This window comes from Thermobia domestica, chromosome 11, assembly GCF_964235325.1.
Source record: "Thermobia domestica chromosome 11, izTheDome1.hap1.1, whole genome shotgun sequence".
NCBI classification, from domain to species: Eukaryota; Metazoa; Arthropoda; class Insecta; order Zygentoma; family Lepismatidae; genus Thermobia; species Thermobia domestica.
Genome location: NC_137464.1, coordinates 4,064,268 through 4,089,444, shown reverse-complemented (window position 1 = coordinate 4,089,444; position 25,177 = coordinate 4,064,268). Strand labels below are relative to the sequence as shown.

The window sequence follows — 25,177 nt, the reverse complement described above, 5'->3', positions numbered from 1 at the left end:
AATATTGTCGTGTGTAAAAGTTGCACCGCACGAATACTGTTTCGATTCACTGTAAATAAGTTGTCAAATATAATTGTTCCTTTGTAAATTTACACACTTCTTAGGTTTCTAAAGAGTGGCGCCCATATTCTTAATTTGCATATATTCTTTCGTCGGCAGGCCTTTTGTTTGCATTACTTTCAAGGTATAAAATATGTATCGATTTATCTAATAAAACATTGATCTACAATTGTTATGCTGTAATAATCAAGTAGCTCATGGCAACGCCGCTATATAGCCAGGCAGTGTGAAGAAGAAATGATATTGAAATACGAAACAGACGTACAACAATAAAATTTAGTTCTAATAATAACTTTCTGCAGCTGGATATTGTAATCTGTAGGTATAAAAAATGTTAATTAGAATATAGGTAGATAGTTTCCACGAAAGCAACAGTGCTTACTTAGTTTTATATTGTCAGAACAATTACAGGTAAAATCATTTGCATATGAAAGGAATTTTTTGTCAAGGTATGACAATCATATCTTGCTCAGTAAATGGACTAATCCAAACCAGGGTGCTTGTTTATTTTTAACGCACCGCATTTTGGAAGATTTACAGGTAAAATTCAATACCGGTACTATGCATGAAAATACATTTATAAAGAACAAATTTCTGCAGGCGAGATACTACAAGAGACGAGTAGAGACCTACATAATATCCTAATACAAGTTGATGTGACGAAATTATGGGTAAACTATCCAATAGTCGACCGAATTTGATTACGAAAAACGTAAGTCGTTATTTTGTGTTCTTTCTTTAATTGAATATATCCAAAAAATGTGTATAGTACTCTGTGCACTCTCTAGAATCATGGGATTAGGTTAGTTTTCAAAAATGTTATTACCTTAATTTATTACACTTTTTTATTATAAATGTGACAATTTTTGCTGTAGTCGACCACCCAAAATCTAAGTTCGACCACTATGTATACCAGTAGTCGACCAGGACTTCCAAGTTATAAAATTGTCCAGCTAATCTCAGAAATTGATATAAAAATACATTTATAATTCACAATATTCTAAATAAAAATTGTGGCTACCATTGGATCTAAACCACAACAGTTTTTTTTAATAAATACAGGCCTATTCGACAAATTTGTGCAAATTATAGCTGAATGTGCGAAGATAGGCTATTTTTTAAGTTGAACAAGAAACTAACATAGAATATTATAAATACAGTTTATAACAGCAACTAATGACTTCTTCTCTATAGAGTAGTTATAGCCTAAATTAATAACAGAAATAGGTATAAATAGTCATTTCGAAGGACAACATTGAATCAGAAGAAAATCCTCATCGCTGCTGTCGCTATCTTCGCATTGATGGAAACAGCTTGAGCATTGGAAATCTTCATATTGTTCTGCAGTATGTGCTTCCAAATCAGGGAAGAACGCTCTGTGAATTTTGGGAATGCATGGAAGATGGGGTTTGCACAAGCAGTCTGCACAAGTTACACATTTGGGCTGTACTTTATTGCTTTCGTCGATATTTCCTTTGCATTGACTGCAAATTTCCTGTTTAATTATAGCACGTTCCACTGATTCAAGAATACAAGAATAATTCTCAGGGATATCAAAAGCACTGTTTTCGCATGGGTTGGATGTTTCTTGCTCTTGATTGCCACTATCAGGAATGCTTTTCCGGTTCTCAGAACTTGGTATCCCTTTGTGTACTTTCTTTCTATTGCCAGAACACTTGTTGTTTTCTTTCGCTGAAAACTTCTCAAGCCGAGCCTTTTTTCGATTTTCTTTTTCTTCCTTCCTTCGTTTCATTTCTTCCTTTCCCTCATAATATTTTTTTCATTTTGCTGAAGATATGGCAAATGGAATTTTGTTCGAAGATCTCGATCTAGTTCCCCGGCAACGTGTTTTCTCAGAGTCTACCTTTGTTGGCCACCACAGATGCTGCTCAAAATTTTCCAATGAAGCCTGATTACTTCCACATTCTGGAGGAACATCTTGCCCGCTGCTGAGAGGAGAATCATTAAATGTCAATGGACTAGTGCTTGTATGCCTAACATCAACTGCTAAAGCCTCAGGAGTTGAGAGTAAGGAGCATTGTTCATTCGAAGTTTCACTGTTGTGTTCAGTTTGTTTCTTTGCTTTGTGTTGTACTGTCAGCCAGAATTGAAATAACATTGTTTCTTCATCACGTACACCTGATTCGCCCTGCGATTCTCTCACCATCTCAAATTTGTCCAATGTTTCCAATCCTAGTTCATACTTCATCACTTCAAGAGTATTTCTATGTGCCGCAACTGTTGGCTCACAAGCTGATGGCGTTTCACTCGTAGATTGAGGTGGTGGGATTTCCCATACACTTACCACGTGACTGGATTGTGAGGCGTTTGGTGGGGCAATGCATTTTGTGTAATCAGCGGCATTTGGGTCAAAGGGAAAGAATCCACACTTTCGAAAGGCATTCCTTATGATTTCAGGGCTGGCACGATTTTGTATAACTTTAGCTAGAAGTGGACAAAAATCTAACTTGGTGAGGATCTTATACGAACTTTCGGCTTGCCATTCGTGGACAGCTTTCCGCCAAGCACTCTTTAAACTTCTAAATACACCTACATCTACCGGTTGTAATATATGGATCGCGTTGGGATACAAGGCATACAGAATAATGCCATTTTCAGAGCACAAGTTACTAGTGTTCAAGTTTAAGTGAGTTCTATGTCGTCAACGAGGAAAAGCACGGGAAACTTTGTATTTCTTCTTTTCAACCAAGGGAGCAAACCGTTAGCAATGTGTTCATAGAATGTTTCAGATTTCATCCACACACTATAAGATAATCCTAATCCCCATTCTTTTGGTACAGTATTTACCAAATCTTTGGGTGGCTTCACATAGAGGAACACTATCATAGTTGGCAAAATGCTTCCTGCAGCATTAAATCCAGCTATAACTGTGATTGTATCCTTTTCTGTTCCAGGAGCCACTTCATATAAGTTTTTCCAACCTTTGGGTCCCAAAATTACTCCAGCTCGAGGACACAGTTGAAAATTTGTCTCATTAGCATTTAGAATTCTTTCTGGATCCCCCAGCAAATCACGACAACTAACACTAGTTAGGTACTCCTTCAGTTCCTGAAACCAAGATCTGATTGCAGTCTCTGTAACACACTCACTTGCTTTAGATACTGTTCCCGCTGTTCTCTCAGTCACTTCTGGGTGCCTTCCCAAAAATGAATGATACCAGGCAGGATCAGGTCTTCCATTCCTGAACGGCGTCGTTCTGTTATTGTGCTGAACAATGAGTTGAACGGCATATAATAAATCGTCCTTCTTCCTTGTAAAGCCCAATTTCGCCACGGATATTAACCACTCAGCAAGCTTATTCTCCTCTTCTTTGGACAAGACTGTTTTGGGTCCCATTTGTCGACCTTCTGGATGTCGGCCACTGAGCTTATCGAGTAGCGTTGTTTTTGGCACACCGTATGATGCCGAAGCTTTACGCACACTCATGTGCCTTGATCGTACAACGTGAAGAGCATTTTGCAATGCTTCCTCATTATATTTGAACAGTTGTCGTTTTTTGAATGGAGCCATCACGTAAGCCTCTTGTAGGTTAAGTTATCTGTAATGAAAAAAGGAAGAAAAAACATAAGTGGACCCTCGGCATCTCACATAAAAATATAGCTACACTAATTCCGTCGGCTTTCATATCAGGCCTGCAAAGGAAGAAAACTAACAAGACTGGATATGACTTCAGCTTCTTGGCAAAAAATAAACAAATTAATGAATTAATCGAACAAGTAGCTTCATAGTGTGAATGAATCTCTTTCTCCCTCTTAGCAAGTCAAATATGGATCAATATTCTACAAGGAGAGAACACTCAACATTCTTCAGCACCTAAATCAAAGGCATGAGATCCAAGTCTGAATAGAATATTCAAAACTACAATATCAAATATTGGCACGCAATAGGTATTTACAAATATCCAATACTAATCTCTCTCTCTCTCTCTCTCTCTCTCTCTCTCTGTTTCTAGTTCAACTTTCTTCATGTGCCTTTTCAAAGTTCTTCAAATTCATTTTATTTCATTTTCTTATCACAAATATTACTCTTCTCTAAAGTCGACCACTTTGTTTCCAGTACTCGACCTCCCCGGTCGCCTACTGCTTCCGTTGCTTTAAATTGATTCTTTTGTGATCTAAAGAGCATATTAACTTCAAACCTTTCAAGCCATATACTTTGTTAATTAATTTCTTACGAATTTTCAAAATGGCATTAGTCGATCACCGTGGTCGACTATAGAAATTGATCGTTTGAAAGAATGCAGTAGTCGACCTCCCCATTCTTTGTCCCAAAAGAAACAAATTTTATTATATCCAAGCATTAAACTAAAGAACTAACCCAACACAAGCTATTTGAATATTAAAACCTGAATTAATAACGACCATGATTGTATAAACACATTTTTCCTACCTGTTGTCAGTATTCCAAAAAAATATGATTCTTCTGTGTTTCTTCCGTCTCCTGCTATAGTCCTAAACACTTTGGCGCGATTCAGGCTAACCGTGTCAAACAAAACAATATAAGTTTGCAGTGATACCAGACAATGTTTAAAGTTTTTACTAAGACATTCACTGGAATTCACAATGGAATATATTTAATCTTAACAATGGATTTTTTCCAAGTGGTCGACTACTAACCTAGGTCGACTATAGCCGGTTCCACCCTAGTATTGCGAATATATTGGAAATGAGTTGTCCAAGATAGATTATTAGCAAAAAGTATTGAAAAGACCTTCATCCAGCAATTGATCGACGGTTGTGATAATGGTGTTTCAAATATAAATACCCTCACCATTTCACTCATACCATATAATTCTAGTTCTCATTCTTGATATTTGAGAATCATTCTTGATAAAATTATCTTGCGCGTGCAAGCGTGTGTGTAAAAATGTTCTGGTAAAAATACTTTCCCTGTTCATTGCTTAGAGCAGCTAATTTTCAGAGAAATAACTCGAATGGAAATGCAGACAGAGAGTGAATTTTAAAATACATATTTCACCCTTGTGCCTCGCAACTTTTCAAGAAGGTTCTGTACCAATATTTCATAGTTTTCTTCTCTTACAAGTAAACCTATCGATGTCGAAATCTAGTTTCTTGACCAAACTTGGCAGAGAAGTGTTTAATATCAAGAAACGAGCGTAAGCAAAATTTAAACTGTTTCGATCCATAAAGACGGCCACAGTGGCCAAAAACCTGATTGATCAGGATAAGCCATAACAATGTGTTTCAAGTTTAAAAATTTTACTTTGTAAAACGGATAAAGAGATGAAAAACGAAAACATAAACCAACACAGGGAGGAAGTAGACATCTATTTGAGGCAGTGTTGCCAGTTCTACTGATTTTGCAGGAGATCTCCTGTTTTTTGTACGTTCTACTGATCTACTGCGAAAGAAAATGAAAAGTGAACCATCTCCTGATTTTTCCTTACTTCGAGAAGTTGAAGAAATATTATTATTATTAATATTGAATTTTCAACGTTTCCTCACATAAAAAATCGAAATTTCTCTGTTATAATACACAAAGCTCTGTAGAGCATATAGTTATGAAGCTTTACTGTATGTAATATGAATCCAAAGAATACAACTGTACGTCATTCTCTATATGCATTATGGTTCGCGTTTTTATGACTTTCTGTAAGATTTAGAAGTAAGTGTTGTTTAAATTGGGACTTGGGCTGGAAGAGTGGCTTAGATCGTTTCTCCGCGATCGTCAGCAAGAAATCGTCTTACGCCACGGTCACGTGTGACTGCACCATGTAGCTACGTTATCGCTACGTGCATGAAAAGACATTTTCCCACTCCACTTTGCTCTTTCACTACGTTTTACTTCACACATGTTTGTATTAAATAATATTAATATAAATCGGGACTTTTCACTTTCATTTGCTCATTGTAGTTCATCGGAAATGAATTCTGGATTGCTTGTTTTGACTACTGCCCCCTTAATAATGGCAAATTTTATTGCCCCCCCGGATTTACATTCAAACGCCACCACTGTATGTGTCTACTGCTTTCTCCTGTTTTTTATCTTCGAATCTCCTGCTTTTCCGACTGACTGGTCTGGCAACACTGATTTGAGGGGATGTTTATCATGGCCACCATCTTGATGTCGGCCATCTTGTATCTCGCTAGACTTTAAAATAGGAAGGTCATGTAATATGTCAAATTGGGCTAGGAGTTTACGGTAAAAACAATGGTGAAGTCTTTGTTTTCATAAGTTTATATTTGTAAGCCGTAATGAAATGTACGTTGATATGGATTCGTTGGTTCAAAGATTTTTAACAGCTACATCTTTTTGAAAAGAATTCAAGTCAGTAGAACCTAATGTACGCTTGTGAGAACATCGTAGGTAGCTACTTATGAAAGGTATAATCATCATGAAATCGTTATCGAAAGCAGATAAAAGAAAATGGCGATGAGACGAACACAAACCTTAAGGAACTGATGGAAGATGGATGACATATATTTGGTTTTCCTGACTTGATTTCTTTTTAAAAATACATCCACTTTTTTTTTTTCAGGAGCGGGCTTTTCTTCTCTGGTTTTATATTTTTAATATAGCTATAATAAGAGAAAGGATATGCAAAGAAGTCGCACTGACGCTGATTTACTTGATACTATCTCGATTTTCACGGGAAGTAATCAGTAAGAATGCCAGGAACTTTAGTTAATGGTGTTCAAAATAAAAGGGAGGGTGGACCCAAAACAATGATATACATTTTTACACAAACTCAAAGAAAATAATAATTATTTTTACGCCCAGAGATGTGTGTAAGGAAATTTGGGGAGTGTTAGGGGTGTTGAGGGTGTGCACAATACTCCCTGGACATAATATATGTTTTTACAACAGAAGTCATAAACGTAAGAAAATAAAGAAATTTTTGCAGCACTAAATTCAGAAAATATTTGTTTATGCCCGGAAATTTAATACAAATTATTTATGTACTTGCTAGGGAGAGGCCATACTCTCCCTTGTGGAGTCCATGGATGTACCTATAGTGCAATATGTTGGTATGTGTACTTAACAACCAAGAGTAGCAGATCCAACTTAACGGTACCATACGGGCTAGCTGAATGGCATGTATTAATTACACGTATTAGGAGCAAAATTTAGCCATAGGGACCACAACACACTTGTTTGCTCTGGGGCCTAATATGCTGTTAAAACGACAGCAGAGAGTAGATTAGACTGGAGATAGAGTAGACGGCACTAGCGCGGGGCCCAATTGGGTGCAATCTGTCCAATCGGCTTAAGGCCGGCCCTGGCTATTACTATAAAACCACGACAAGTGCTATTCTGACTCATATAATTGCCAACGTCCACTTGTTTTTCACACCACTCGAAATAATTTTTGAAAAATTATAATTGCACTAATTACCTTCTAATTTTCCTCTAAAAAATTTGTGCTGAACGACATTATCCCACGGGACACCAGAACTAATTGTTTGAAAAATTACAATTCCTTTACAGTTTACGTATAAATACATCGTCCAGGCATACTGTATTAAAACTACAGTGTAATAAACACAAAGTAGCCTTTGTTAGGTGGCCAATAAAAAGCATAAATGACCTCCAACCGAATCAGGGCAGGGTGAAGTTGGTGTGCCCACGCAGATTCCGAAAATAATAGGCAGTCCTGATATGGTGGGTACATGCGTAATCGATGGTAGTAAGAGCACGTGAATTTTCGCAATGATACGCGTTTCAATAGAACATGTAATGATTTCAAACAAATAACGATACACTTATAAATTACAGCTTTTGTATACTGTGCAGAAATACTTGGACAGCGCAAAATAGTTTCTAACAAAGTCAACTTTCATATTCACTCACTCACTTTAACCATTGTAAAGCAATTCTAATGATTTTACACTATTAACCCTACACTTGTAAACCTAAAATACATAATGTCGCTGTATTATAGTATTTAATTCCGTTGCGTGCAAAATTAGGCTACTTTTAAACATGTCTTTCAATGCAGAGTATTGAATTTTACTTGTAAATTTTGTAAAATGTGATGTATTTAATCTTGATCAGCATCCATAATAAACATTATATACCTGTAATGGTATTCAACATTAGTTGGGAATAAGTCGTAGCCATATTGCACCGTAGCGTTAAACTCACAATCGGGACAGGGCTTAGTAAAGTATTAGGGAAATCTTGACAAATATGAAACACACAGAATACAAACACACGGGTCTATTTACGTCATGTTCGGCTCCATGCAAAGTTATGTCTAGCGTCGTAATAGTAGTTGGACTATGTATGAGGGTAACTTAGTTTCCTCAGATTTCAGCCAAGATGTTTTGCGCTAAAAATTGCTTAACAATCTAATTTCCCTCCTTTGGTACTCTTACTCAGGTTCAGGGGCGTCATTTAGGGAGGGCAGGGAGGGGCAATTGCCCCCCCTGAGTTTGAGATCTTTATAGATTTTATCAATAGAATAGTAGAAAGTTAGTGAAAAACGCGAAAGTTTGCTTATATGAAGGGGTCTTGCCCCCCCCCCCAGCAAAATCTGAAACGACGCTCCTGCTCAAGTTAGGTTATGTTTTGGCTGATATCTTCAGAAACGAACTCATACATAGTTTTGGTTTAGATTAAGGATACGGGGCCAGTTGTTTGGTATTTGGAATTGAATCTCTTATGTTCTGAATGCCCCATACTGTCGTGTTTGTAAAATAAAGAAATTGATAAGAAACTTCCTGGATGGTGGTATTTCAAGGTTGTTAATATCTCAGACTTATTTTGGTAGGAAAACGGAGTCTCACAACGCAGTGTTCTCAGTATCACAATGTTTGCTGTAATTACTAGTACTCTACCAGAGATGTAGGCTACGGTTTGGTCTCCTATATGTTGATGGATTGTTATTAATGATCCATTCACATACTTTTAAAATATCACTGGACCTGACTTGTGTGATGGGCGAACAACACAGGTTCTCGGTTTTCTGGCAAAAACCTCAATGTGTAATGGTGCCCAACGAAAATGCCTTGTTTCAGTCTAGTATATCAGTGGCAGTCATCTCTCGTTTGTTGACACAGTCCGATTTTTGGCTTTAACTTTTAATCTCTGCATAATGAGGACATAACATATTCGTACTGTTAAGTATTCTTGTTCCCGAACTCTGAGTTTGCTTCTCAGAGTTCTGCTACTATACCACGGCTGACCGTGTTGTTCTGTTACGCACTTTAGCTCGGTCCAACTTATTAGGTATTCATGAATCTGCTTCAATGTTGCCACAATACTCTCTCTGGAGTGGGCTGAAAAATAGTACCAAATTGAAACAAAAAGGGCTGAATTCATTATTTTATACCAGTGTAATACCTGTCTCTATAGCGCGAAACTAAAAGAGGTAAAGTTCTAGAACACTTCCCCCCTCCTCTTCCAAGAGTCCAAATCAAGAAAGTGCTCTTTTTAAATATTGTTTTTTAAGAACATCCAAATAGGAGGACCCAGTGGCTTAACAATGGCCTTTGGCACCCCTAAGCAAAATACCTAGTGGCGCTCCCTCACCCATTTATAGACCAATGTATGATCATCTGTAACTTACGCGTATGCGCCACATCCCACATTTGACTAGCTTTGGGCAGTGTTGCCAACATGAGATTTTTCTTTCCGCTAAAACAGGGCTAAAAATTCGCTAACTGAAAAAAAATATCACGTCTACAAAAATACTGTAAGTAATGTTGCAATCGGTATTTAAGAAGATCAGCTAATTATTACTCTCCAATAATGTTGAGATTAGAGCCTAAATAGGTCAGTATCGTCCTCATCCATTTAACACTACGTCATCTCAGTCAACGTCAGGAGCGGACGAAGGCAAAATTTTCACCCTGTCAATGAGACTTTGACCGCCCCCCACCTAGTCCTAGCCTATATTAATATTAGTGATGTTAGAAGATATGTTAGAAAAATTAATTTTGGGGTGCTCGTTTGGGCGCCCCTGACGTTAGCGTCCTGGGCAGTTGCCCGGTTTGCCCAACCTTTGGTACTTGGAGAATTTGTCGTTATTGTTGAAAGTCTATTGCGCAGAGGAATTTTATTTATAACTAGTAAGCCCAGTACATTAGTATAGGACTGGTATCGTATTAATACGGTAATAATTAATTACCAGGAGGATTAATTTCTTAATCATACAGTGCTGTAACCTCGACGAGTTTACAGTAATGCCAATAATTTGATACGCAAATGTAATAAACTGTGAGAGAGGGGGGGAAGGAATTTTTATTCTTGCCATGTTTGAAAATGAAGACCACGAAAACTTGGGGCTCCATTTATATAATTTGTTTCATTTTTATTAAAAACCTGGGGCTCCCCCTAATATACAGAAACGTCCTGCGCCCGTAGGCAATGCCTACCCTGCCTACCTTATTGCTACGGCGCTGGGAGAATCCGAAACATCCGGGAGAATCCGGGAAGTAGATGAAACTTTTCCCACACGTAGGAAGTATAACAGAGGCTGCAAATTGAAAGAGAAAACAATTATCATCTTCGGTATGTATTGCAAGGAAACCAAACGTGTCTCTATTTGAAAGTGGCCATAAATCAATACGGTATTATGGCCATACATGAATATATATAACGAGAAACAAATCAATCATCTCCGAGTTCGCTCCTCATGACATCACACAGTATGAGTAACGTGAGATGTAGGAAAAGTCTTACTGACATTTTTGAAAATTTGTTAAATAGTGCTGAATTGGGTAGAATTGTACCAAATTTTACACAAAAGGGGCTGAAAATGCCACCGTGGTACCAACGGGCCGATGAATGGCAAAAAGGGCTGAATTTGGTACAATTGTACCAAGTGTGGCAACAGTGATCTGCTTATTCTTCCCTGCTGAAAAACTTTACCCTACTTACAACTTGGGCATTCGGCTGCAACTGGCGCTGTTCGTACTAGTCCTGTTGTTAGCTTTTGTGGAGAATCAAAAGTACCACAGTCAGCTTATTGTCGTGAAATACTTCTTAGAAGTTATACAGCCCATATTCATTGTAGTTTTGGGCATTTTGTAACTGGTCAGAATTCCGAGCGATAATATACCCATACATAGTACATTCAAGTTTATGAGGCTTTCACTGCAGATGATTTTTATAGCTCTTCGTTTGTAACATGTTTTTCGTATTGTTGTATTTTGGCTATTGACTTCCCCAACGCTCAGCCTTTGGTTATCATCACGCACCGAATTACAAACAAGAAACCAGAAATCATAACAAGAGCGCTAGGGACAGTTCGCAAACAGAATTGTTTTGGCTACGTTTTGTCACACATGATGATTGTATGACCTGCGTTAAACTTGATCTCGATTACGAGATTCAACCTTTGCTGCATCGCATGTTTATCAGCATCGACTCACAAAGATTTATTATAACCTTGCAGAATCTTCTTTCTAAGCACTTCCTATTGTAAGGAAAAACATTCATAAGTGATATCGTCAGCTACAGCAACGGAAGTGTGTGGTCATTGAGTACCGGGACGATTCTGCATTTGGGGAAAGAGCGAGGACTAGCTCGGGAGAGTAATACACCCGGAAGTAGAAACTAAATACGGTTCTGATTGGTTGGCGTTATCCGTTTCTTGCCATGTAACATACATATAGCTGAAATCAAACTCTGGCTGCTGTCGGTCCTCGTGACTGAGCCTGCTAGTAGAAATCATTTGTGGCGTGGGTTCAAACCCGGTACCAGAAAGTTTATATTTTTTAAAAGATTTTCATAACACTTTTTTCATTAAAATAAGATGAAAATAAAACTCAAAAAGTGATCTCCTTACTTTTGTGCAGAAAAGTGGTAGTAGTAGTAGAAGTAGTAGTAGATGAAGCAGGAGTAATAGTAGAACGGGTTTGAAGCGCCGCAGGGCTCGTTTTGTTCCACCTTAACCCACATGACAAATTTTGTGACGAACTTAAAACAGCTGGCTAGGCTAGCGCGCAGAAAAAAACGTACTTCCGGGAGTATTGTTCTGCCGAGCGGGTCGTAAGGAGCATGGCGACGCTATACAATAAAGCCACATTGTCACTTGTTATTCTGGAGCACATTCTCCTGTGCTCAGATTTCCGTAGCTACTTCGTCCACCAGATGCGCTAGAGACTGGCAAGCAGTTTGGAACGAAGCCTACACTCTTAACAAGCCACAATTGATCTATTTACTAAATATGTATTAATGACACTCATGTAACAATTTCAGTAACGTAGCGTGGCCATATTGACACACGTTATGAAAGACTAATCAAAGACTAACAAGGAACCCCTTGAGTGCTAGGTCGCAAGTGCAACCTCTAATAAGGCTCCTTTGAAAGTGTAGTGTGAACAATGATGACAGGAAAAATAATAGCTGCTAATGTCTCACCATGTGCATCAGGAGGATGGCAGAAAATACGTGTCCGGGAGGTGCAGAGATCAACCTTCTATGGGATATAGTATGTATTACACTTAAGCAAATGGACATCGTCGACATTCACGAAATGTTTAAAACAAACCATTAACTTGCACGATGAACACCGAATTAAAAATGACGCGCCACACTGATCTCAAGTGTTCGCACCATCAAGATTGAAAGCGTACTTCTTGGGAGTTATAAACGGTTCAGGATGTTCATCTGGGTATCAACTTTTAAAGAATGCATATTCTCATGTCGGGGAGATAACTGATGGAATGTGATGACACCCGTTATACCAATATGATTTTATATGTATTCTTTAAGAGTGGATACCTATCTGAACGCCCTCAACGGTTTGTATCTTCTAAGGAGTTCGCCTTCGATCTTGATGATGCGAACATTTGTGATCACTTTGGCGCGTCATTTTTCATTCGGTGTTCATGGTGCAAGTTAATGGTTATACTCCACAAATGCGATTATACCCCACAGAGAGTTGACTGGTGTTGTATGGTCCAAGCTTTGTGGAGGCCATTTCAATTGGGATGGAGATGTTCGAAAAACCACACCAAATCCGAGGGCTTGGAAATTGTTCCATAAAGAAATCACGCCTCTGAAGATCAAAATGGACTGGAGACCCGTCCTGCTGTGAACTATCTATGATTCCATTCTTTTGCAACTAAGTTGACTTTGAGTGTACGTCTGATGTGTACGTCTGATGAGGATCTTGGCTAGAAGATCGAAACGTCACGTGTAAATGTGTTTTTATATTAAATAAGTGCAGTCTTGTTCAGAAGTGTGTTTATTTTCCTGGTTTTATTCGCAAGACGTTGACTATGATTGTGTGTCAATTCAATTCAGCTGATCTTTTGCGAATCTACATTGCAATTGGTTGACTGACGGCAGCACATGTTTTCCTGCTGCTTCTTCTTCCCTCTTATAAACACACACTGAAGCAAACGCACATTTCTTCCAATCAAGCAAAGTTGGGTCATTAACAAGTCATTACCTGTGCCATCGTTCGAGCACCCACATACATGTCCATTAACCATTGTGCAACTACTCACATCAGCCATGGCTTCATGTGATCTTCAGCAGGGGCACCAGAGAACACGAGAACAGACCACAGATTAGAATACATATTCTAGTCTGTGGAATAGACAGTACTCGAAAGCAGGAATACCAGACACCACTGCGTGCAAACTGCTTGTGACCATGAAAGTAGTGTTACCAATGTCAGAACTTAAATTATATTCACGTTATTCTCAATAATACTCAAATTTAGGGGTACGACGAGTTCTTAAACGCCCTGCATACAGCGAATTATTAAAGACTTAATATTTTACGAGGTTTAAATGATTGATAACAAAATTTAAGTACAATGGAGAATGCAATTACAAGCGCTTTGCTTCATCTCCACAGAGACATTAAAAATTTTCCGGCAAGCAACATAATACTCCATTCACAGGATATAAGATCAAGTGACCATGAAGTACTGCATCAGCACGAACTTTCAGATAAGAATCGTCTTAGGAACCGTCAATCTTGTATTGAAGACTTTGGGGCAAACATCCGCCAAGTTCAAAAAGTGAAAGTGTAAAGGAGATAACTTCACAAGGATTTCTCCTCATCCGATTTTCTTCAAACTTGGCACATATATACTAGACCGAAAATAAATCGACACGTATTTTCTTGTTTCTTTCGGAAAATAGGTTAAGAGGGCAAATGCCTCTTTTTCAAAAAAGGGTCACTCTAAAGAAACGAAACTCTCACGATGCAAAGATGACTTCAAAGTAGGAAATAGGGTTTTCTCGTTTTTTGCAAGAAAAGGGTTGCAGGGGCAATGCCGCCTTCGATATGAGAAAGGACCCCGCACAATCCTTACGGAAATTGGATTTTGGTGGAATTGCTTGAAACCGTGTTATGGTGTAGATATGGTGTTCCTAAGAAAAAAGTCTCAATGGGCACAACCACAAATCACTGACCGTTTGGCAACTACAAGGCCACTTTTTTTTTAAAAGCAGCCGAAGATAACATTCTGGATTTCGGTAAAAATGACTGAAATTGTGATATGTTGTAGATATTGTGATCCTGATAAAAAGTCTAAAGGACACAACCACTAGTCACTAATCGTTTGATCACTACAGTTCTACTTTCTTGAAAGCAACCGAGTATGATGATGTTTTGGATTTCGATAAGATTGAGTAAAACTGGGACATGTTGAAGATCTTTTCATCATGAGAAAAAGTCTTAATGGACAAAAGCATCAAATTATGACCCTCTGGTCACTACAAATCCAGATTTTTTAAAACAGCTGTATGTAACGATATGATTTCAGTGAAAATGAATTAAACTGTGATATGTTGTAGATGTTGTGATTCTGAGAAAAATTGTCTAAGGCTTTCCTTTGTCTCGTAAGATGAACATTTGAATGTTGTCTATGCTTAAATAATGTTGGCCACTACTCTCTCCATTCCTTTTCCGGGTTGTGGGATATGATTATTCAGACAATTGTGCCAAAATTTCAGAGTATTCTTATCTTCTGCTGTTTTAAAAAATGTAGCCCCACAGCTGCCAAATAGTCACTGATTGGTGGTTGTCTCCGTTGAGAGTTTTTCTCAGGATCACAACATCTGCAACCAAGGGCGCCCACGTTGTAGTTTCCAAGGGGGGCAAATATAAGCGAGGTGTCAAATGTAGTTTCAAATTTTGCTATAACTAACGTAAAAATTCTATTGGGCTTTCGATATTCCCAAGTACGATTTCCTCTTAGGGGAGGGGGAGCGAGCGTCCCACCTTGCCTTCCCTGATGGGCGCCCTTGTCTACATCATATCACAGTTTCTGTAATTTTAATCGAAATCCACGATGTCGTTATCTTCGGCTGTTTTCAAAAAGTGACCCTGTAGTGGCCAAATAGTCAGTGATTTGTAGTTGTGCCCGTTGAGATTTTTTCTTAGGAACACCATATCTACAACATATCACGGTTTCAAGCAATTCCACCGAAATCCAATTTCCGTAAGGATTGTGCGGGGTCCTTTGCCATTTCGAAGGGAGCATTGCCCGTGCAACCCTTTTCTCGCAAAAACGAGAAAACCCTATTTCCTACTTTGAAGTCATCTTTGCGTCTTCAGAATTTCGTTTCTTTAAAGTGGCCCTTTTAATCAAGTGGACCCCTTTTTGAAAAGGGACCCTTTGCTCCCCTTAACCTATTTTCCGAAGGAAACAAAAAATTACGTGTCGATTTACTTTCGATCTAGTATATATGTGCCAAGTTTGAAGAAAATCGGATGAGGAGAAACCCTTGTGAAGCTATCTTTTCACTTTTTGAACTTGAGAGTTTTTGTCCCAAAGTCTTCAATTTTAATAAGGGTTTTAGGTATGTGTCTTGATGTATACAACATATTGGTCACGGTTAGCTTAGATTTGTTTATTTTAATAGAGTCGAGTTGACCGCAGCAGTTGAGTAAGAAAGAAAAGGAGTTTTTTTTTTCTTGCACTAAGTTCCATTAGAGTGAAGCATGACTTAAACTTCTGTATTCACCCTGTTGCGGTCCGTTGTCGTTTGCATGTTTTCTGGTTATTATCACGCGGTTAGAAGGATAAGAATCAGAGAACGGTAGCATCGTCATTAACCACATAATAGACTCTTCCTTCCTCTTCTTTAAAGAATACATTATTATTTCTGAAAATATCATCTCGTTCCATACGGTTAAGTTCTATATGTGTAAATACAAAATGGACTGAAAATTCATGTTTTAGCTTTGAAAGTGAAATGAAATTTCTGGTTTTACATCCAACGAGTATGCCCTACAGGTAAAGGAATTGATTATTCATGAAAGTGAATTCTAAACACTGGAATCGAGTCTTTACCTAGTGATGAATAATCAACCAATAGACGTCAGAGCTCGAAGATTAGAACTTTGTCCGAACAATACATTTCCAATTTTAAAAGTATATACGAAAAATACTCTGTTATCATTATGGGGTCCTTTGTAGCTGTATGGTTGGCGAATGTAACTTCGGCGAAGAAGACGAGGGTTTGATTCTCAGCAGAAGCTCATGTAGTTCCAATCCCACATTAAGGTGTAGGTCCACATTTCATATAAGGTTGCTACTGAAACCGCAACTCAACTATCAACCATTATTCGTCATTATGGCAACATCTTTAGACAAGTCAGATGGATTTTTATGGATAAAACAGTTTGGCCGCTGTTCTCCTCTCAACAAAAGTTCTTTCGCAGTTTTAAAACATTTGTCTCTCCTTTAATGTCCTAGCATTATCCATATCTTCAGCCTCTACTTCTATTTACAGAAAAATCATGGCTTAGTCTGGTCAATCAACTATTTGATTGATCGTAAAATGGACGAGTAGTTAGAATCTTCAAAAAATGAGACCTGACGGTGAGATCGAAGTATCTGCAAGTGAAAGCTATCCATCCCAAAAGAGGAATCCATGTTGTTGTTGCTGCTGCTATTGTTGTTGCAGAAGAAGGGAAGTGAAGCTCTACACCTTGCAGAACATATACAATGATGAAGTGGAATATGAACCTTCTGAGTCTCCCGAAAGCAGACCATGCTGCAAAAGAGCCAATCAAGACTCCAAGCCCACTGGTCAGAAGAAATGTAGGTGCTGTCACAGTTCTAAGCAAAGACGCTGCTGCTTCCGTGGCCGCCAAACCTTCGACTGGTGGGAGAAGAGTAAAACTTACAGGGAGAACAAAGGACAGCCAATCACTGTAGGCTTAATGACTAAAATCAACCAGGAACTCAGTAGAGATCATTCTCGCAGAGCAAGGCCACAATCCTCAAGAGCAGAAGGTGCACAGACCAGGCCATCAGGTGAAGGCAACTGATATACAGCATACAGCAAATAACATGGCCGAATAGAAATGGTTCAAAATTATCTATGCCGACAGTTTTCTTGTTTTAACATATATAAATTGATTCAAAGTAGCCTACATAATAAAATAACTAATAGTAACCGAATGTATGACTGAAAGTATGGATATTAAAAATCTTTGACTAAAGATAAAACCTTCAATATGTCATTCATTTACGTATTTTGAATTTGGACAAGTGATTTGGAAATATGAATGTGTTTAGTTCTAAAGAAGCTAAGTACCAAAAAATAATTTTTTGGCTTTAGTAACTTCCAAAAAATAATCTTAGGTTAATAATTGTATATAAAAATGATTTTCATCTACTGTCAGTAATTAAACAATATAATTGAAGGGCTTGATGGAAGATGGGCCAATCCCACCCGCCCCCATGAAAAATGAGTTTTGTGGCTGAAGTGTAAGCTAGTGTCATGTAGTGTTTACTCACTGAACTAAATGCATTGTCGGATATGCCCAACACCTTGCAATAGGGATCATAACAAGTGATGGCGAATTCACTGTTCTAGTTCTTAATGGAAGAAGGGCCAATTCATGAATGCCGTCTTAGCTCACCGTAGAGGAGTGTAAGCGTGATTCTGATAGGCTCTATGGACCCAGCTTGTCGTTTAGCTCCAATGAGATGTTTGTGTTCCAAGTGGTTGCTAGTAAACAATCATAGCGGATGTAAATGGTGCGTCTGTGAGTAATATGGAACATAATGATGTTGTGAATGAAGGAAAGTCGAAAAATGAAAGAGAAATCGTACAGAATGGAAAGATAACAAAAAAGAGTTTGAGGGCTCAGAGTTTTGCAATAGAAGATGAGAGTGGAAAACGAACAGTGCTGTGCAAACAAAATATTAACAAATAGTGAGAAAGATTCCGTTCTTCCTGAATACTGTAAGTTGAGTGATTATAATAGTCAAACAACGTGTCTGTATCGACTGATAAAGAAACTGCCATGCAAGCGGATGTACAGAAAAGACAGAGTACAAGAGCTTATTTCATGCGTAACCAGAGAATGGAATATTATGTAAAACATCCTGTTGAAGGTTACGAAATTGGGTTATTTAAGTGTGCATTTTTAAATATGTTCAGTATTTCAGCCAAACGGGTAAGGCGAGCTGCACAAGGTTCGAGCAGTACGCAGTGTTCTCCTGGAATGGATAGTAGGGGTAAGCATACGAATAGAACACATGAAATATCTAATGATGTTATGACAGCGTCATAAAGCATACGACATCTTTTTCCAGTTATAGACCACATTATAGTCTTCAAGATAGTCCCAACAAAACGTACACCACTTCATTGAATAGTGTTCAACAGATGTACAAGTTATACTGCAGAATGTTCCAGCAAAATAATATTACACTGCAAAAAATCTCGATGTATCGGTTTATTTTTAACACATAATTTAATATTGCATTTAAACTACCGAGGTCCGATACCTGCAACCGGTTTGATGAATTTCGAGGGTTTGCGACAGATGAAATGTCACTCAGACATAGGGTTTATTTGTTACAATCACAGAAGGCCTGTGATAGCCTTTCCGACGCTAGAAAAAACACGTCAGAATGACGACACGAACACACTTGTTATTGCAATGAATCTACTAAAGGTCTGCACGGGCCGGAGTTTTTAGCACGGGCCCGGTCCGGTCCGTGAATTTACAATGTGAGGCCCAACCCGAGTTCGAAATATGTTTTTGCATTTAAGCCCGAGCTCGTATGTTAATCAAATGAGCCCGAAATAAGCCCGAATTACAGAAACTTAATAATTAACTCAAAATTGTATTTTTATTTACAGCAACTAGATGTTTAATTTCACGGTTGTGCAAAAGTTCTCCAGAAAGAACGATCCAATAAATATTGTTGTACAGTATTTACAAAGTTATCCCCGAAAAGGCCCGAGAAATATGGTTGTATATTTAAGTTTATGGCCCGAGCCCGGTCCCGGCCCCGGCCCGAAGTGATATATGCTTTGTAGGCCCGAGTTCGGCCCGAGCCCGTGCAGACATGTAGAATCTACAACAAGCTCTTCCTACACCGCATTTAGCTACAGAGACTGTGTTCTACCTGCGTCAGTTGTAGACGTATAGGTTTGGAATGCATTTTCTCAACAATGAAACTGCAACAATGTGTGTGTCCAGAATGTACAGCAGCAAGGGAAATCGGAAGCTGTCTACATCGAGTATTTCATAAAACAATAACTGGAAGGAATAAGAAGTACGAAAAATCTGTTACTTTTCAGTGATCCGTGAGCTGGACGAAACAAAAATTCTGTAATTATGACTTTTTTCATCTACAGTAGTTTGAGTTGTTTGAACGACAGTAGCTTCAGTAGTTTGAAGAAATTGAGCATCGCTTCATGATTCCAGGCCATACTATTCTTCCCTATGATGGCGATTTTGTTGTGATGGAAAAACTAGAAAGAAAAACCCAGTAATTGTTCACATTACACGATTGGATGGTCCTTATGAAACCATCTCGTACGATCAAGGCATTTGAGGTGTGGAAATGGAAAGGAATGATTTTGAATCTAGTTTTCAGCGGCGAAAGGGACGGGAACCTGTGCTTTAAGACCTTGTTTCCCTAATTAAGTATCCTCATGGAAGAGAAACAAAACACAAGAAACTTCAAGACCTTCTTTCTCTTTTGAAATTCATTCCAGCTAATCATCATAGCTTCTACCAAAAGTTTCAGGCAGAAGAGGATGATGACGACAGTAGTGATGTTGAGTGTATGTAGACAACTTTCTGGACATTACACGTACCATTGTGAATGTATGATGTATTAGTTCAATTCCTGTTTTACATTTTTCTTGTACATTTGCAGGAATATTTGCAATTGTGTTCTGTATGTACTCCTACAAAATAAAATACCTACGTTATTTAGATTTCCTCTACATCAAAAACACTTTAACTGCATTTCTCTCCGAATCACAGAATTGTGGGATAGACCCTTCTTCCACTGACCCCTTGAATTATCTACTCGAGTTATACGTATAAAGAAAATTCGTTCCTGAACTCTCCTCAGTAACTTATTTTGAAAGTTTTTTCGTTTATCTATTGACTTATGTTTATCTCCGAACAAGAGAAGTTGCTAATTGAAACTTTTAATTTGAATCTGTTAATTGGATTGGATAATTAACTAAATCAAGCGATTAGACTAAAAAAGTACAACAGAAAGTATTAGCATTCCTTCACTTTATATCTTTTGTTGGTTTATTACCTTGACACATGAGTGTTTGTAGAGGAAGGACATTCAACGTTGACTCTTGAGATAAAGTGAAGTCTTCAACGTTTGAATTATTGTTGTTGCTTTGGAGTTTTGTCAGCACCCAAGCTATGTGAGGTATGCATCTACAATTTAACAAGGGATTTCCCTTGGGTAGGTACAGGAGAAGAATGGTTTAGCTAGTAACGGTGATAAAGTAATTGGGATAATAATTGAAAAAGGAGAGAACTACACAATTTCACATCACCTGGAGTCGAACCTTCGAGTTTCACATTAGCAAAAGCACCTTATCACAGAACATAAACTCATATATATACATCATTCATACAAGTTTTCGTTCAAAATCTTGTTTCTTCCGTGACAAAACACGATTAGCTGTTTGCATTAAAAATTACGAAAATATATTCGATAATCGAAAGTTAACACTTCAAATCGGCTTCTAACTCTAATACTTGCAGAGTTTCCGTAATCTGTTTTGGATATTTTTCTTTTCCTTCAATATGTTTATTTTTTGTCCATACTTATGTTGATAATGTGTGTACCATATGTGTATGCTGTCCAAAGTCATTTTTGGGTTTCAACCGTGGGAATTTTCGTAGTCTGTATAGGATAAGTTGCAGTAAAGGTTGCAATGATTACTTAAATCAGTTATGAAGAAGCATGGGCCCATGAAACGTAATTTTGAGAATAGATTAAAATTATTAATACAACAAAAATATGATAGTTAATGCAAAATTTCGGTAATTGTGTCAGTGTTCAAGATTTTATGCCTAAGATTCTATTGTTCCCATAATTTGTTAAAACCTACAGACATATCACTTCTATTAAACATATTAATGTGATAAAAACTGTATAGTCCGAAAGAGACCGAACGCTCACGTAATACAGTTATTCATCATACGATTCCATTTTATTAAGTAAGTCATTGTTAAGTGTGATACGAATAAAAATAATTACATTTAAATGTACTTTTCCAGAAGTATAACTATTGACGGAATAGGAACTTGGATATATTGGTGAAGTGAAGAATGCTGACCAAACGATGACTGATGAAAAGGATCGAAGAACCTCGTCACCCGAAGAAGAACAGGCGGCTGCAACAAATGAGGAAATGGGAACAGGATTAGCACGGAGTGCCTCCAGTTCAACCGACAAGGAGAAAAGTGATGTAGTTGGTGATAGCGCAGACCGTGGCTTCGGAAGGTGTTGCTCTGCAGAAGAAGATATAGTGTTAAATACTTTGCACAACATATACTATGGACGGGTAAAGCATAATAGTGTCAATATGGGTGAAACTCCATCGCCGGATAAACCTACAGCAACAGGTGACGCGAATGTTCAATACTCGCAGTCGAGTGGAACGAATGCTTCCCATGGAGCAAGAGCACAGTCGCCCATTTGGTGGAATCGTAGTGACACATATCATTTAGTCAAAGGAAAAGCAATCACTTTAGGTCTGTGGCATAAGATCCACGCTGAGGTGAACAGATCGTACGCTGCTTTAAGTAGAAAATCTAACCGTCTTCCTCCACAGAGTGACCTTCCAGCTGGGAAGTCGTGAATTTTGTAAAATGAAAGAAGTCAGATGTTCGATAAGGATTCTTCGAGAAACTGTATTTCTCTGCTTAATGTTAGAGCTTTGAATCATTACGCTTTAATGTTCGATTAGTTTTATTAAATATTATTAGACAAGTCACAAATTTATATAAGGATAAGGAAGCATTTCATGAGCGTTAATTGAATATTTTCATATATAGAAACGTTTCGCTATGAGTATTGTAAGTATGTGTTGCGTTGATAAAATATAGTTATTGTGAATTTTCTAATCCATTATTGTATCACATCCCGTAATCAATGTATTTAGGATATTTTTTTCTTTTCCTGCAATGTTTGTTTATTTTCTGTTCGTATATCTGTTGATAATGTTTGTACCATATGTGTATGCTGTCCGAAATCATTTCCGGGGTTTCAACCTTGGGATTTTTCGTAGTCTCCACAGTTGTTATTTGTGATCCTTCAATATTAAAGTTGGTTATAGGATAAATTTCAGTAAAGGTTGATGTGATTTCTGGATCCATGAAACGTAATTTTGTGAAACGGGTTAAAATAGTTTTCGTAAATATTAATACAACAAAAATATGATAATTAATTCAAAGTCTCAGTAATATGAATGTATCAAATATGGTGTCAGTGTTCAAGATTGTATGCCCAGTGGCATATACTGGTTTGAAGGCATGTGCTACCTTGTATATTATTATACCTTGTATATTGTTGTAATAATAATAATAATAATAATAATAATAAGAAGAAGAAGAAGAAGAAGAAAGAATCAAAATATGCATAACAATGAACAAGAAGTGGTTGGTGTGTTTTATTTGAACTTTTGTTTTGAGACCATTAATGTTTTCCACCGTAAATGAAATTACATCATACATTTCCGCAGTTAACTTTTCGTGGATTGGATTCGGTAATTTTTACTCACTTCTCTCAAGAGTCGCCTATGTTTGCTGACGTTGGTTGTCATTCCGTAAAAGTCTTCGCAAAAATTCTGAGTGTAGCAACGTAACGCAGAAATGCAGACAGTCATAATAATTGTTGTCCATTATTTGTACCTAAATCGCAAAGTTTGCGTTGTGTTTACGTTGTGTTTACGTTACGGAAGGTGCTCTGTTATCCCATACAATATTTTTCGTTCATCAATTTGCATCTCGAAAAGTGTGTAGTGATTTTGCTATTTGGTCTTAAATCCGTTAGTGTATTGATTTTAGCCTTACAAAAAATGTTCTATAATCAATTCACTTTGTAACAAAAATAAAAATCAGTAATTTTCTTCATAGCATTTCATTTTCCCGCTAAAAATTACTCAAAATGCTCACCAGAGTGATAGAAGTTAACATATACTCTAATCTACAATACTGTCTGCTGGCCTCATTTCGTAATGGTTGGCGCAAAATCAGCGGATTCATGTCATGCTAATAACGCAATAAGTAATTATAACTACAATAACAAGAACCACAAAGCAAAACACAAATTTTGCGTTGCGTTGACGCAAAGCGCTACGAAATGATGCCCCGAAATTCTCAGATAGATCCAAAATGGCTGCTATATCATTGTTCTTAACTTAAATTTACTGGCTCCGCCTACAGAAACCGCTCCACAGAGAGGAACCCTGTTTGGTTGTCATTCAGTGCCTCGCTAGTATACTGTTACGAACGAAGTTACGTGGACACGCAAGCAGATACATGTTTCTCTCTGCTAGAAGACGACTGCGATTTCCCAGGAGTTGTCAAATCATCAGTGTTTACGAAAGCGAGAGGGATTGCGTTCTAAGCGTTAACGGCTGCTTAGTATGTATTCACGTTTGTGAAAATATAGAGAAACTAGTACCATGAAAAAAAGATAATAAACTGTAATCGTATTTATTTAAATTAATTTATACGTATTATATTAACTTTCTTTATTAATGTTGCAGGGCTACTGCCGGTAGCCTCGGTTGCCCATAAAATACGCCATTGTTCATGCCTAAGATTCTATTGTTCCCATAAATTGTTAAAACTTACAGATATATGACTTGTATGAAATATATAAATATGACAAAACCGTATAGTCCAAAGGAGGCCGAACGTTCTTGTAATACAGTTATAAGAGAATATATTCCAAACCCTTGGTAGTAGTTGTAAAATTGTGATTTTTGAGAAGTTGTATTATGGTAACATAGAGTGTGCTTACAAAGGGAATTGGGTATAGCGCAAAAGATGTCAATAAAATTATAGGTGTCATTTATAAAATGACAGTGTTTAAATGAAAACATTTATATTAAAGTTGAGTGATTTTGAAAGTATACTAAAGTTTTATTCGGTGAACATATGATGAGAATTCGGAGAAGTTCTTAGAAGAAACAGCTCAAAATGTGCTTATTATTATTTGTATTACGAAATTCATATTATTATTACGTATTACCGCAGAATTAAACGTTTTTATAGTATGGAATCGAGCGGGACTAGCAAAAATTTCCGTTAAAGACAGGCTTCTGCTTAATGGAGGTAGACCTTTCCGTTAAAAAAATATATATGCTTATAACGGACATAATAAGAAAGTATATTGATGTACGCAACTTGCTCAATTACAGTACTTCTTCCTTCTACGGATAAGAAAAAACTTAAAACGAACTCAAAATATGCTGTGCACACTTTCCTCTATTTTTCCCAATAGCTAAGCAGGATTTCCTGTATACATTGGTATTACTTGGCTGTGGTATACTTCAGGACAGAGGAAAGGTTTCCCTGGAATTTTGAAAGTCCTCTGAACTCTTTCCTCCTTGTTTTCACGACACGTGACAGAGATATATATAACTTCTGCTTTGTTACCTCAATTCCTTTTTCCCAGAAGCTTGTTTTGTCAGTTTTCTTCTCATTTTTGTTGGCTGTCATTAGTCGCTACACAAGCGGAACAGAAGTACGCCTACAAAGAATAATCACATAATTTGATATGACAAATTTAATAACGTCACAATTGTTTATTTGTCATGGTAAATCTAAACTTATACCTGTTGTATTTTGTCCTTTCTCATAAGCACTTAATTGACCCTCGTGAGAATGGCACTGATATACTGATTCACTTACTGGG

General features: G+C 37.5%; 1 protein-coding gene across 2 annotated transcripts; it reads left to right on the top strand.

The window, feature by feature from the left end:
* The first annotated feature begins 264 nt into the window (after positions 1 to 264).
* Positions 265 to 23,222, top strand: LOC145663831 (uncharacterized). Of its 2 annotated transcripts, none has more exons than XR_014127279.1 (2): positions 265 to 378; positions 16,752 to 17,467. XR_014127279.1 is itself a non-coding variant. In XM_081729934.1 (2 exons), the coding sequence occupies exon 2, from the start codon at positions 21,594 to 21,596 to the stop codon at positions 22,110 to 22,112; it is 519 nt and encodes a 172-aa protein (XP_081586060.1). In that variant the 5' UTR covers positions 271 to 378; positions 21,529 to 21,593; the 3' UTR covers positions 22,113 to 23,222. The 2 variants fall into 2 exon arrangements, 1 of the variants encoding a protein (XP_081586060.1); XM_081729934.1 differs by lacking the exon at positions 16,752 to 17,467 and adding an exon at positions 21,529 to 23,222 and having other exon boundaries at positions 271 to 378.
* Positions 23,223 to 25,177: the final 1,955 nt, after the last annotated feature.

Bases quoted from the DNA above. Each gene is read 5' to 3' on its own strand.
- LOC145663831 (XM_081729934.1), top strand. From the start codon at position 21,594: ATGACTGATGAAAAGGATCGAAGAACCTCGTCACCCGAAGAAGAACAG.